Genomic DNA, 15817 nt, shown 5'->3' on the forward strand with positions numbered 1-15817 from the left:
AACAGGAAGAAGCCTTAGTATATTGTACTTTGAAAAATGCTCCGTTCCACGTTTTCAGACTATAAATGCAAACGTACATTGATGATCAATTAAAGCTCTCTGCCTTAATCGTTAACTAGGGACGACAGTACGCCCTCAATCCCACTCTATAGATGTACATATCTGAAAGTCGTTACCGCAAGACAAATTCTTCAGAGTTAACCGAATCAATAAGAGTGTACAACTGGCTAACGGCCCACTAATACGGAGGGTTATGTTGATTCTGAGGGTTGCATGAATAATTAATTCAGACCATAATGTTGTTACCTTCCCGAAATGCAGTAAAACAGTGCAACTAGCACGGAACGCTTATAGACGATGCTTTTATGGCTACTGCCATAGGCTGTAAGTCCTTTCGTCCGTCTCTTTCTTAATTGGTAAGTGGGCTGGCTACAAAAAATGTCATTCACAGCATTCGCTTCATCGCTATATCATTAATTCCGAAATCTGTAGTTATCATACCACAGACGGACGACGGAAACTAACTGCTTTCTTTGCTTCAAACTTAATCCCTCGGAAAACACATTCCTCACAAATATATAAAGTTGTAATGCAGCTGCCAAAAACGAAAAAAAGCAAAAAATAAATTATGCATAAAGAGTAGATACACTATGGACAATGGACAAGTTATCGTATGACAGGAAGCATTACATTGTTGTTAGTTTGGGAACGGAATAGAATCCTCCTAAAGAAAACGAAGGCTCTTTTTTCTCACACCGTTGCACATTCGACGAAGTGATACAGCGTGAAGTAACATTATAAAGTTTATAATTTATGCTGAGACAAATGTAAAGTCCTTGAAGAGAATACGTTTCCTGGTGACAAATACAGAAATAAATTTGATAACATTTAATCTTGGGTCAAAAACGCTAACTTCTATGTAAAGCATTCATCTTTGATCCTGTATTGCGATATTAAGATTATCTATGGAATGTATGTTTGCAGTTTTTTTCTTATTAAACTGAAGTACTATTTTAGAAAGTTCTTATTCGTATTTGAATTGATTGTTTAAAATCTTAAAAGATATCCATCCACCTTTAGTGACCACTTTTATAAGACAAACTAACGTTCTTCTAGATTGCTAAGGTTCTCTCGCAGTTTCTCTCTAAAGTTTTAAACGTAAACTGCAAATTAAGTTGTACGTACGTCAATAACAAGAAGCCGTTCACTGAAGAAGTGCAACAATCTATCCTTTAGCAGGATGCTATTATAACTATTATAACTGTTGCATGCTATTATTAAGTTAAGACTGTAATCACGCTGTGTGGCAGAAATCTTGTGCGTGTCAAAGTGAGGTTGCTGTTCTGTACGTGCATTTAAGTCTCCAGTCTACGTTAGTCTCGTTTGAAAACGGCAGTTCAAGAGAAGTGCCACAAGCAGAGTAAACTCTAAATTTAAAACGAACCTTAAGTAAAATCCGATATTTGTTCTCACCATAGCCAAGTAAACTATAAAATAAGAGCAGAGCCTTTTGCAAAGTACGCCATTCACCCGACGAACACCGTAAAATGGCATGCTCGGTAAAGCAATTAGTTCCGCTGATTCCAGCATTCACTACAACAGGAAAACCCGACTGCGCAATGCAGATGTTTGTTTCACCGCTATGATATACTACTGTTTTTTTTCTTTTTCCGCCCCCCCCTCCCCCCCTCATCTTCCTCACGAGGCACTCCTGGTTTTTCAGCATTACGACTGAATATCATGAGAGTTTTTCATGAAAAATTATTATGGAAGCGGAGATATACGTGGAATGGTGTTTTTCAGAGAACAGAATATTTGTTTCGTCGTCATTATGCCTTAAAGATGACTTAGACAGGGTAGTTAACAGGAAGAAACATAAACAACTGTGCTAAACGTCTGTGCTTTTTGTGCGCAGACAGTAAATGAACACTAAAGGAAAAGGAGAAGGAGATAGTTCTTCGCATCTCTTTTGTGTACTGTAACCTACGTTTCTGTTATATGGAGTGTTCCTCGTATGCCTGTTCAGCGCCTTTCACCGGCGAGCTTAATAGCAGGACCGGTCTTCAAAGGAGTTTCTGTCGGGACGTACGGTGACTTGTGCTTCTCGTTCAGATGCTTACGAAGAAAGTGGAACAGCACTAAAACTCTTGCCGACAAACATGTCAGAGCTTTGTCGTTCCTTATACCACCTCGTACCCAGAGCTCTTATTGTCCTCTCTTTTTAGTGGTTAGTGGAATTTATCTCTATATTCTCTTTAAGCGCTCCTGTATTTATAGGTTTCTTCTCAGACAGGGGAATATGAGTTTCACATGTAACTCCGCATTACAACAGATTAACAGTTCTGTTAGTAATACCGTAAAAATTAAAAATAATACTCCATTTTGGCTGTAAGTGGCATTTTGGTTCAGTCAGAGGAAATCTCAGTGTGAAACCGTTGAGGTACTGTTTTTGCTGGTACTGCAAAAAAATTTTCCATGATACCTTCGTAGGACGGGACAGTCTTCTCATGTTCTGGTTAATCTGGTTATACAGCTGAAACGGTATCTTTTTCTTTCAGTGATGACGGATAGCCTCAACAGTCACATTACGCCTTGTTGGATTTCAAGTCATCATTCCTGCACCAAAAATCGAAGTGAAAAGTCAGGTGAGATGGCGCAGTCGTCAAGGTATTGGACTCACACTCGGAAGGAGTGATGTTCAAATCCCTGTCAGATCATCAAGATTTAAGTTCTGCAAACAGTTTACAACGAATGCTCGGATGATTCCTTAAAACCGACGGTCATTTTCCTTCCACATTCTTGCCTTGTTCGAGGTTGTGCTCCATCCCTAATGAAATCGTTGTTGAAGGAGCTTTCACCCTTATGACCTGAAAAATGCTTGTAATATCCACGAGATCCATTGTTTGAATTATCAGCAACTTATTCAAACAAAATTACTTAGCGCAGTATTTACAGTTAAATGAGATATTCATTTTCTCTGATACAGTCTAATTCCAAAGCTAGTCAGACTATTTACAAACAGTCCTTGGAAAATAGCCTTTTGAAAACATTGAAATTAATATTAGTAGTCAAATCCGTTATATCCTTCCTCAAAATCACATTCACGGTGGTTGCATGACATTTGTCTGTCAAATAGTCGCAGTACCACACTGATAAGTTTTTACGCAAAATTAGATAGGAAATTCAACAGTAAAATAAACCTCCGGTCATTGGTCATCTTTATTTAATACTTCGGTAGTCTTCCTAAATCACTCCACTCGTATGCAGGGATGATTATTTTAAATTGGATGCTGATTGATTGTGAGGTCGTGCCCGTACTCAAGTTTCGAAGCTAAAATGTGGTATTATCCGCACACAGTGCAAAAGCACGAATTTAAGGCGTTTCAAAGGCATGTATGCCCTCGTCACTAGAAATGCCTACACACAAGAATCTTCATTGCGAGCAACAAATTTACGAACTTAAATCCACGCAATGTCCTCATAATAGTGACATCATACAAAACTAATGATACTACTGTAAGGAAAATTCGTGGATCAACGTTTCTAAATGCATTCCATGCAATGAATACTCTTGTGTCTCGATACTTCTGAATATGAAGGCTCGTATCGTCGAAAAGCGTTAAATTAGTGTTTTTGCACCGCGTGACTGTGCCTACATATTAACTTCCAAATGGATGTAGTCTGTTTTCTCCCCCTTCCTTTTCCAAATGAGCTATAGTTCAGTCTCTAACGACTCTGATCTCGGCGGGATGGCAAACTTTAATCTTTATTACCTGCTCCCCTGTTTGTACAACAGAGACAGTGCTCCTCCCCTAATGAGTTACGTGTTGACGCTACATTAAATGTTAACTTTCCTTCACTCCACATCAAGAACGGTGTTCTCGAAAAACAAGACATTAGTAAACTGTCTGTAGTAGTAATGCTTTGTATGTTAGTTGTTACTTCTACGCTGAAAAACCGATGGAGTAATTCTCATCGGTACATAATTTCTGTTTGCAAGAAATTTCCATGCGACGGCACGAAATTTATCGGAATGTTTTGTTTCTTGTTGACAGACAATGAAGGTACTTTCCATCCTGGTGATCTGCCTTTCCGTGGCCGTGCTGGCGGCCGATGAGAAGAAGGAGGACGAGAGGCCCAAGATCTTCAAGAGGCTCATCCCCGCTGATGTCCTCAGAGGTGAGAAAGTGCCCGCGCCGCAGGAGATATTGGAGAACACGCGCGCCTGCGCACAGCTGGCTGCCTCCGGGAGAAACCCACGCTAGAGAGCTCCTCGCGTTGCAGTCTCACGAGGTGCCTCGTTGTGCTGCTCTGCGTGAGAGTACATCCTGCTGACACAGTCGAGCCCGCGCACGTAAACAGGAAAGGAAAAGGGGGAACCGTCGAGGAACAACGTACCGTTTACAGCGTGAAATCTCTCACTTTGCGTAGCTAAGCAATAGCGAAAGAGCAGAACTGTGTGAGCTCTTCACAAGCAGCATTTTGCGCAGGACCATGATAGTAAACCATGTGTCAGTCCACATCTTCGGCCTGGTAATATCGTCTTCTAGATTTCCAGATTCCAAATTGCTCTACATGATTAGCATATTCGTGATATGTCGGTCAAGCAGTGACCTCTACTTGCTGAGTCCATAAAAGCAGGAGAGAGACAGGATGAAATTACGACCTCACTTTGAGAAACAATTGTTGTTCATCATAATGGTCTGAAAGATTGTTACCTGTTGCTGGGGGTCACCGGCGTAACGCGGTCATCTGTAAACTTCGCAAACAGTACCAGATATCGGAGAACGATTTTCGGAAAAGTGATAGTACGCAAAGAGTCATTTTTTGTTCTGTATTAGCCTAGGTCACGTACCAGTTTAGATTAATAAACGAGATAGAGGAGATCCAACGAAGAGTGACGTGTTTCCTCACTGGAAAGTTTAGTAAGCGCGAGAGCATAAACTTCATAAACAGTACCACATATCGAAACACGAGTTTAGAAAAAAAACATAGTCCGCAAAGGGTTGTCTAATATTTTGTAGTAATGAGGAACACCTACCAGGTTGATTAATAGGAGATATAGAGAACTTCAGTATATTGCTAGGTAAGAAAATCCAAAAGGAATGGTCTATATTCAGTGATGTGACAGGAACGGTCATTCGAAGCAAAAAGTCTAGTAAACATTGGTTCTAAACTGCGTACTTTAAGAGCTATGACCACTTGTTCAGTAGAAGGGATGCGTCTCACATTAGCGTAGATGAGCAAGTGTTTATAGTTTTTAAGGTATGCATTTTGGAGCCCATGTTCGGTAGATTTCTTTGGTTCAAATTATCTTTCCAGTCATATCCCTCAATACTAATGATTTTTCTTGTCTAGCCTGAATGGCATAATACTTCCCCATGAATTAACTATCATTCGCCTATAATGACGTTTCCAGTATTTTTTCTCCAACGATTCCCAACTGACAGCCGAGGCAACGGCCACTGGTGGGTAAAATCTTGAAGCCGATGTACAGAGAACCCTAATTGATAGCAGTAATTAAAAATCGTTGATAATTTACTTTTCTATAATGCTGCTTTGGCACTGCTGTCACGATAGGCAGGAAAAAGAAAAGTACGCACCGCACTCCTTTTTATGGAACATTTAAGGACGTAGTATCTCTCTAAGTAGTTAATATTGATAACTATAGCTTCGACACAGTCGGCTCGATGGCTGAGTGGTCAGCGTGACGGATTGTCGTCCTATGGGCCCGGGTTCGATTCCCGGCTGTGTCGGAGATCTTCTCCACTCGGGGACTGGGTGTAGTGTTGTCTTCATCGTCCTTTCATCCCCATCCGGCGCGCAGGTCGCCCAATGTGGCGTCGAATGTCATAAGACCTGCACCATGGCAGACGGACCTGCCCCGCAATGGGCCTCCCGGCCAATGACGCCAAACACTGATTTCCATTTCCATAGCCTCGACACAGTATTACAACTAAAAGACAAGAAAAGTAGATCGCCGGAAAGACGTGGGGCTGCAACGTGTTATTGTGGAATCAAACACATTTTGCGCCAGGGGAGCAATTTCTGGGCAAACGTACGTAACCAACGCAAGATGAAGCTGCCTAAAATCTCATTGATTAAAGAAGGCTAACCGAGTACATGCATGAGTATTCTTTCGAAATGCGAAATACGTGCGATATCGAAATGCAAAAAGGACTCGCTCAGTTGATTTGTTGACCCAAATCATGCTGCCACAAGGACTCATGTCTGGTCACAAATTAATGAAATCGTAGCAGACTTGTGGAAGCACGCCGGCCGCGGTGGTCTCGCGGTTCTAGGCGCGCAGTCCGGAACCGCGCGACTGCTACGGTCGCAGGTTCGAATCCTGCCTCGGGCATGGATGTGTGTGATGTCCTTAGGTTAGTTAGGTTTAAGTAGTTCTAAGTTCTAGGGGACTGATGACCACAGCTGTTAAGTCCCATAGTGCTCAGAGCCTTTGTGGAAGCACGGAAAACTTTAAACCATAGCTGAAACAGCCCGGAAGTGAGCAGCAGTCTTCTAAAATGCTACTTGTCGCCGAACCATCGCGTGAAAGTGTGCACGTAAGGATGCGGAACGGCGGGTACCGGTTACGAAAGCGGGAAGATATCGCGAACTCGTTGCCCGGAGGCGAAGCGCGCAGTGGCTGCTGGCCATTATGTAGAGTCGGCGGCCGTACAGGAATGGGCACGGTGTTGCGAAAGCGAGACCTGCTGGGCCAGTCCGCGTACTTTCGCCAAGCCAGCCGCTGCTGCAGCTGACCCCGCTGTCGCCCTCTGCAGCCGCCAGTCTAGTTGCCGGCCGCCGCGTCATCGCGGCCGCAGAAACGCTACGCCTCTCCGCTGGACTTGGCGGGTTCCTTTCACTTGCACCGTTGCAGGTCTGAAAGACGCATTCAGGTCGTCCGCTCGCCACGAGACGAGGCGTCGCTACTCAGATGCTGCCTCGTAGCAGCCGGGTGCTTATTGTGTGAAAGGCTTATCATTCAAACAAATGTGGGCGGTATGCGTCCCAGGAAGCATCAACACTGGCACACATTTCGCGGATTACCACTACTGTACTGTTGGAGAAACTCAAGCTTATTCAGAATGTCTTGAAAGAATTTCCGTTTCCACTAAAGTTAATACGTGTAATAGAGACATGTTTGGAGGAAAATTATTGCAGAGTAGAGACGAGTTCAGGAATGCCTGAGCATTTTTAAGTCAGAACTGATCTTAGACTAGCAGATGCACTATCTCCAGCACTTCTTAATTTAATTTTAGAGAAAATAGGCGGAGAACAACATTAAACCCAGCTGGAAGAAGACTGGGTAATAACACATAAAATCGATTTGCATACATGCGAAAGATGTTCTAATAGGTGGTAGCAGACAGGACTTGCACAGCTCATGTCAAGTTCTTACGTGTATGTTGTAAGGGAAGCAGAGTTAGAAATTAATAAGGAGAAACCTGTGTGCACGGTCGTGAGCAAGGCACCCAACGATGATACCCCATAGATAGCTGTGAGCAGGGCACCCAACGATGGTACCCCATTGATAGCTGATAAAGTCACTTTCAAAAGAGTGGACATACATAAATATTTTTTAGGAAGAAGCACTACGTCTTCAGGCCACAAGTGGCCCGCGGAGACCATCCGACCGCCGTGTCATCCTCAGTTGAGGATGCCGGTAGGAGGGGCGTGTGGTCAGCACACCGCTTTCCCGGTCGTTATGATGGTTTTGTTTGACCGGAGCCGCTACTATTCGGTCGAGTAGCTCCTCAATTGGCATCACGAGGCTGAGTGCACCCCGAAAAGTGACAATAGCGCATTGCGGACCGGATGGTCACCCATCCAATTGCCGGCCACGCCCGACAGCGCTTAACTTCGGTGATCTGACGGGAACCGGTGTATCCACTGCGGCAAGGCCGTTGCCTTTTAGGAAGAAGAACAGAAGGAAATTGAGACTAAGGCAATTACTGCAGCGGCAAATAGAGAACCAGTCTGATTTCTCCCGGTAGCCTTATACTTGTCTGAAAATTCACATTAATGAAAGCAGACGAAGAAAAGTTGCTTGTCTTCGAGAGTGAAAGATGAAGGAAAATAATTGGCCCCAAGAAGGACATGCAGACAGAGAGATGGAAGATATTTAAAAAACAGAAACTGGCAGACCTTTACTAAGAAGCAGATATTGGCCGAAGGACGAAGAGAAAAAAGACTAATGTGGGTGAAGCCCTAATTAGAATGGAAAAGGCTACTGCGAGTCGCGTTATCATCGTCGGGGAAATGTAGAGGCGGCAGAGGAAGCGATACAGAGACGATGGCTCGAGAAAAGGAGAATGGACCACGAGAGCCAGGAACAGAAATGATGGGTGGAGCTATGTAAAGAACACATACGGTCACCCAAGTCAAAGCGACAATTAAGAAGATCGACATATGTCTTTTTCAATCCAGAAACTTCCCTCAAAGTGCGACTATTGGACCAGTATCGGTGGGATGTTTCCGTTGATAATGCCAAAACGGATTTCCTTCTTCCCTGTCCCAATGACGTAGTGTCAAGTGAGAGGACTCTAATTGTCTGTTGCTAACAGAGCAGTAAAAGCACTCCGTCTTCAGGCCACGAAGGGCCTACCGGCACCATTCGACCGCCGTGTCATCCTCAGTGGAGGATGCGGATAGGAGGGGTGTGGGGTCAGCACACCGCTCTCCCGGCCGTTATGATGGTATTCTTGACCCACGCCGCTACTATTCGGTCGAGTAGCTCCTCAATTGGCATCACGAGGCTGAGTGCACCCCGAAAAATGGCAACAGCGCATGGAGGCCTGGATGGTCACCCACGCCCGACAGCTCTGAACTTCGGTGATCTCACGGGAACCGGTGGATCCACTGCGGTAAGGCTGTTGCCAACAGAGCAGTAAAGAGCAGTCTTTATTCCATGCGCGTTCACAGATATTGTGTTTCAATTGTAATCCGTTATCAAGCTGGACAATCAGCTCTGAGTTTAAACTAATCAGTAGAACTGCCTCTTGGTCTCACGAATGCGACACCGAGGTAGTAGCGTGGTCTCCTCTAACCTATTGAGAACAGCTTTACCTAGGGGCTACAGCTCCACTGGTTAATTACCTGGAAATAAAAACAGGTGCTGCTGACGATATAGCCTGGTGACAGTACCTTTTCTGGCAATTTTGAGAAGGAAAGTATTTCTAGCTTTAATTTTTATACATTTCTGTGCACCCTGTTATGCTTTATCTTAATGATCAAAGATTCACTTGTAGAACAGGTTTAAGGCTGCAGTGTCTGGGAAGGGTCTACTATTTTGTGGTGCAACCAGCGGAACACACAGTTTACTTCGCTTCTTAGCTGTGAAAGATAAGCTGTCGTGACCGCCGGTGTTACGGGAGAACCCCACAGGTAATGACGTAGTTAAGTCTGTCGAGCGCACGGTAACCTTCCAGTGTATGAAAAACACCGGGATTTTCCCTGCAGTAATTCCACGTGGAGAGGCGTGGTAGCTCATGCGATGAGTTCTTGTAGCAGATGTTTTCGAAGGCACTTACATTAATTTAGTCATTAACCTTTTCAACCATTCATCGTTATTACACACTAATTCACTTACGTCACTGAAACTGCTGGTTTTTCTTGTTTTACGACAATGTGGTTCGTTCACAAAGAGAGCTACGTCAACCGGATAGGGCTGAAGCGCAGAGAGAAAATGAGATTTGTGCCCTGAAGGATCCCGTTCGAAATCGAGAGTGGTCATTTCGTTTTAAGTTTTTCCTGTTCGAAGTGAACAATAACATACCAGCACTGGAAACATTTAGCACGGAAGGCCATGGTAAATTCTTTTCTTAACTCATGACAGAACGAAGTAATGCTTATTTCTCTGTTCAATTTACTCTCCACGGGAAGTTAAAAACGAACGCAGCCCCCCTCTATGCTTTTACAGGAAATCTACGTAATTGTTCAGGAGCTATCTATAGTTCACGACGAAATAGAATGATATATCTTGAGGCATATCGCGGCAGGTTTGAAAATGAAAGCCAAAAGCATTTCACCCTTGTCCTTGAGCACTAAATGCACTTGCCTAAATCCGATGACACAAACCATTAGTCTGTTTGCTAAAATTGGAGAAACCGGGTACTTACAGCACAAAGTAGTTCTTGAGACTTTACTTCATGCATAAAGACATTGGTCGCTAATTTTTGTTAGTTTCTAATACACACAGGAAAACAACAGCTGTTATCTCAGAATAATGAAGTTCTTGGTTGACTTCGATGTGAAGGGATAATACCTTACACATGGAATCTGTTCGTGCATGTATTGCACACCGTTCCTTGTGATGGAAGAACCTTATGACTTCCCTGAAGTGCCTCATATGAATGACAAAAAAGCGGTTCTTTCCTTATTTTTAAGCAGTTTGTGCAAATCTGTAACGACTTGGCTGTCGACAACAAATTTTAATGAGATCAGAGTGGTTACTTCGAAGAGGTAATGGCAATTTTCTATCCCTTGCTGAAAGTGAATCTGTAACTACATTACTATCGAACCACAATCGCAAGTATTTTTTTAAAAAAAAATCGTGGTGGACAAACTATGACTCAGCCACTTTTGCCTATAATGTACATCCGGCGTGTCGGTGAGTCACCTCTTTTGATTTTTAACACGGTGAAGGGTTTCACAGGAGCGCGAATGTTGGTTAACGGGCGGAAACTGAGAACGACAATAGAGCCATTCTCTGTTGTCCGCGCAGCACGAGAGGAACATAAAAATAATGGGCAAAAAAAAAAAAAAGAGAAATGTGGAGCGGAACGCGTTAGAACAGGCGGCGGTTCTGTCAATAATGTCACCTTGTGGAGAAGGCCACGCCACGGCGGGCACCGGAACCTTGCTCCGCAAAGCACGCTCTCGCTGCGAACCACATGTTTCTTCTTGACGTCCATGCAGGTTCATTTCTGTACTTTCGAGTACCATTTTATGACTCTTCTGGGCAACACTGAGGGAGTGAGCCTATAAATGTCACATTATAAAAAAAACCATTGGCCGAGCAAGGCACCTCATAATAAAGAATAAAGTAACCGACTTATTACTGCTTCCATTTTCCCTTTACTTCCTTAGTTGTTTCGTGTAGAATTAATAAAACGAGTTAACTATGTACCAACGATTTTCTGTTTTCCTATTGTTACGTGTAGGTACAAGTGAGCCATATCCACGTTCTTTTACCTAATAATTACATCGGTTCTTTCTCTTGGCTTGTATTTCTGAAGAACATTTTGTGCAAGACAACTCTAACACCATCACGGCCTTGTACTAGGAAATAATACCAACTACTCCATGAAGTGTTCTCGTTCTCATATTCCTGTAGTCATTGTCAGGAGCCACAGAAATGGTTGACATCAGCGTGCACACATTCTCATACAATGGTTTAGGAGGTGGAAACTTCGTTGTATTTCTATAACCCTCTTCCGATACTATTTGATCATCGTATGATAGCTTATGAAAAGAGTTCTTAACATTTAAATTTATATACGCGATGTTAACAAATTTCTCTTTTTCAGAAACGCTTTTCTTTCTACAGCTAGTCTGCATTTAATATCATCTCTACGTCGGCCATCATCACGCATTTTGCAGCCCAAATAGCAAAACTCTTTTACGAGTTATAGGGCCTCATTTCCTAATCTAATTCCCTCGCCATCACCTGATTTAATTCGACTACATTCCATTAGCCTTGTTTACTTTTCTTGACGTTCATCTTGTAACTTATTTTCAAGACACTATCCACACCGTTCAACTGATGGCAAATCCATCGCCCTCTCTGACGAAATTACAACGTCATCGGCAAAGAGCAAACTTCTTACTTCTTCTCCCTGAACTTTAATTCCCTTTCAAGATTTCTCCTTGGTTTCCTTTGTAGCTTGGTTATTGTTCAGAGTGAATAACATCGGGAAGAGGCTAAAAATCTCCCACACTCCCTTCTCAGAGACCGCTTCCCTTTGATGTCCGTCGTACGCTACAACTACTGTTGTGTTTGTGTCCTGGCTGTGAATAACCACCCGCTCTCTGTATTTTATCCCTGACATCTTCCAAATTTCCAACAGTGCAGACCAGTCAACATGCAGAAAGCTTTCTCTAAATCTATAAATGGTACAAACTTAGGTTTGCCTTTCTTTAACCTATCTTCTAAGACAAGTCGTAGGGTCAGTATTGCTTCAGGTTGTTCCTCAGCAACCCAAATTGATGTTTCTGGAGGTCGACCTCCACATTTTTTTTCTATTCTCCTATAAATAATTCGTGTGTTCGCTGTTATTTCGACACAGTACTGATAGAGAATGGAGTTTCCAATTGCAGTACGGCCATTTTCCTCGACCACGTCGTGCGAATACTGGGATAGTAACTTCGAGTAAGCCGCAGCAGATTTCCTTCCCACCCCGCCGGCAATTTTCCTATTTCTCCGCCTCTAACGCCGCGACCTCGAAAGAATGTTTCGAAATCGCTTTGACACCACTTGTTTGTAAAATCATTTGCTATATACGCTGTTTGCCTTTGAATGGACCTCGTTTCTGGACTTCTTAGCTGAGGAAAACGGCAAGTGGTCACGCAAATCGAATCTATCAGCAGCCAGCAACGGAAACAACTACACCTCGGAAGCGGACACTTCGTGGGCCATGGTGGGCTGAACTTCAACCGAGCTTGTTACTGTTGCTGTTGCTGCAGATCTGTAGAGACTTTCGGGTTGTGTCGCTGCCCAGTGCAGTCCCAGCAGAAGCTGTCGCGCTCGTGAGTCGCTCCCGCACCGGCCTGGCCCGATGCCACCCACGCAATGCTAGCCTTCCGCTTGGCCGGCCGCCCCCGCTTCCGGCAGCTTTCTTCCACGCGGACCGCCAGTACCGTGCTCTGAGTCAACTGCCTCTCCTTCAGAGACTCCTCGACTTATCTTCTTTAATATCCATACAACAGTAGTAACATTACGCTACATACACATATACACACTCAATGGCCCTACACGTTAGTATTTAAATTTGACAACTAGATCGCAATACTAGGTGCCTCATCTATATGACAGCTCTGTAGTTCACACTTAAGTGTTTGGCAGAATCTTCATACAATTGCATTCAGCCTACTTACCGATCGCTCCGCTCGTGAATAGCACATGGGAAAAATTAGCACCTAAATATTTACCTGACAGATCTGATTTCTCTTGTTTATTACGATGCTCGTTCTCCCTATGTTGATGGGAGGTTTTTTTTCTGCATTTGATTTACTGCGTATTTCAAAAGCTACTGCCTATTTTAAAAAGTAAGTCGTACATTTTACAATTTTTTACCAACAAATGTTGGTGGGAGAATCCCCATTCGGAGGAGAAAGTCGATGACTAAAATGTCGTGAAAAGATCTCGTTGCAACGAAAAATGCCTTTGCTTTAATGATTGCCACCCCAGTTCGCGTATCATATCCATGACACCCCCTCCCCTATTAAGCGGTAATACAACACGAGCTGCCCATCTTTGAACTTTTTTCGATATCTTCCGTCAATCCTATCCGATAACGATCCTATACTGTGAACTAGGCTACAGAATAATACCGCCAAGCGTAATGTAGGTTCAAATGGTTCAAATGGCTCTGAGCACTATGGGCCTCAGCTGCTGAGGTCACCAGTCCCCTAGAATTTAGAACTAGTTAAACCTAACTAACCTAAGGACATCACAAACATCCATGCCCGAGGCAGGATTCGAACCTGCGACCGTAGCGGTCTTGCGGTTCCAGACTGCAGCGCCTTTAACCGCACGGCCACTTCGGCCGGCCGTAATGTAGGCAATTTCTTCAGTGATCTGTAGCGTCTTCTAAGCGTTCAGGCAATAAAACACTGTCTTTAGTTCACATTCTCCTCAGCTTCCACATTTTTTATTTGACAGTTCCAATTTAAATTGCTCTTCATTGAAATCCCTTGCTGGCCGATGTGCCCGAGCGGTTCTAGGCGCTTCAGTCTGGAACGGCACTACCGCTACGGTCGCAGGTTCGAATCCTGCCTCGGGCATGGATGTGTGTGATGTCTTTAGGTTACTTAGGTTTAAGTAGTTCTAAGATCTAGGGGATTGATGACCTCAGATGTTAAGTTCCATAATGCTCAGAGCCATTTGTACCATTTTCGAAATCCCTTGGGGTTTAGTCGAAACGCCAACCTTTAAATTTGTGTAATTTATCGTGTAACCGAAATGTAATGGCTTCCTTTTAGAGCTCATGTAGTGCTCGTCATTTTTTTTGATTTTTTAATATCGACTGCTACTTTTTGCACCGTATAGATATGTCTAAATCACTTTGCAATTCGTTTTGATATTCTGATGGCTTTACTATACGAAAAACGACAGCGTCATCTGCAAACAATCTAATGGGGTTGCTCAGATTGTCTCTTAAATCGTTTATGCAGATTAAGAACAACAGAGTAACACTTTCATGGGGAACGACAGATATCCCTCCTGTTTTACTTGATAACGTTCTTTAAAAACCTAGAGTGAGCAGTTCTGCACAATATCTCTAATTGTCTGCTTCTTCACAGCACATTCACATGAGCCACTTCTTCAAGATGTGGTCACGTCTCTCTTGTCCCGTCTTGATGCGTCTCGACCACGTGCTTTGGGGGTAGATCAAATCCTGTAACTTTTGGGATTCGGTTTTCAAAATGGTTCAAATGGCTCTGAGCACTATGGGACTTAACAGCTGTGGTCATCAGGCCCCTAGAACTTAGAACTACTTAAACCTAACTAACCTAAGGACATCACACACAGCCATGCCCGAGGCAGGATTCGAACCTGCGACCGTAGCAGTCGCGCGGTTCCAGACTGCGATTCGGTTTTCAGTTAGGGACGCGTTCTGTGGTGAATGTCTATTTGCAGTGGTCTTTTCACTTCTCGGTGACATCGGTCTGTGTTTTTGTTAATCGTCCCGAGGTAGGTTGCATGTCTTCAAGCGTGCAACTCATCGGTTCTGTAAAGCACTAATTGGAACCCTACTGTTATGAGAGTCGGTCTTCTTCAGCTTTTCTTCTGCGATTCAAAGGAGCAATATCGGATAGAACAGGTAGTCAGAGAATGGGAATCGATATGAGAGTGTAGGTAATGGTACTCATTCTGGCATGCATCTTAACATTACGTAGCGATCTGCATTTGCTCCACAGTTGTTTCCGGCAATTTTGTTAAGCCGATTTATTCTTGAGTCAAGCTTCTTTGACAAATTAGTGCAATGCTGCTTAAATGGCAGTCTCTGATATTCAGAGAAGTTACTGGATACTTGGACTCCATCAAATAGCATATGTAACTTTCTACGTGCCTATTATGGATATGGAACGTTGTGAGCTCTGTTTTACTGTGGCATGTCTGAAGCCACCATTTACAAAAATACTCTTTTAGTACGGTGAGGCTACAAGAGAGTATACTCTCACAATTCTTGACAGCTTTGTCCCGACGTATTGTTGCCAGATCATTTGCATACTGGATTTTCTTGTAGTTAGTAGCTAAAATGTATGAGATATGCAAATTGAGCAGAACTGGAGCCAGGGCTGATCCGTCAGGCCCGGATAGAGTTCAGGGCTTTCCATGTCCTAGCATCTACACAGCAACAGTAATGTGACGCGCACCGACGCCACAGATCAGAACGATTTCAAAAATAAAAGAGCCAAGTTTATGTATATGGGCTATGTATGGCGCTCTTTGAAGCACAGTTGATCACTCCAGGAGCACTCCGTCCGTGCTTCTACGCCCGGACGTGAGACTGCAGGTGGAGGCGGCATTTGTAGAGCCTGCGGGCTTCAGCGGCCAGGAGAGAGAGGCGGGCCGCTGCAAGCGGCT

General features: G+C 43.7%; 1 protein-coding gene across 1 annotated transcript in view; it reads left to right on the forward strand.

The window, feature by feature from the left end:
• LOC124546020 overlaps positions 1-15817 on the forward strand; it is a 40715-nt gene that overhangs the window by 4530 nt on the left and 20368 nt on the right. Inside the window, exon 2 of the mRNA XM_047124989.1 lies at positions 4056-4179. Coding sequence (XP_046980945.1) covers positions 4059-4179 — 121 coding nt within the window. The 5' untranslated portion in view covers positions 4056-4058. The remainder of the gene's footprint in view (positions 1-4055; positions 4180-15817) is intronic.

The sequence above is a fragment of the Schistocerca americana genome, chromosome 8, assembly GCF_021461395.2.
Source record: "Schistocerca americana isolate TAMUIC-IGC-003095 chromosome 8, iqSchAmer2.1, whole genome shotgun sequence".
Taxonomy (NCBI): Eukaryota; Metazoa; Arthropoda; class Insecta; order Orthoptera; family Acrididae; genus Schistocerca; species Schistocerca americana.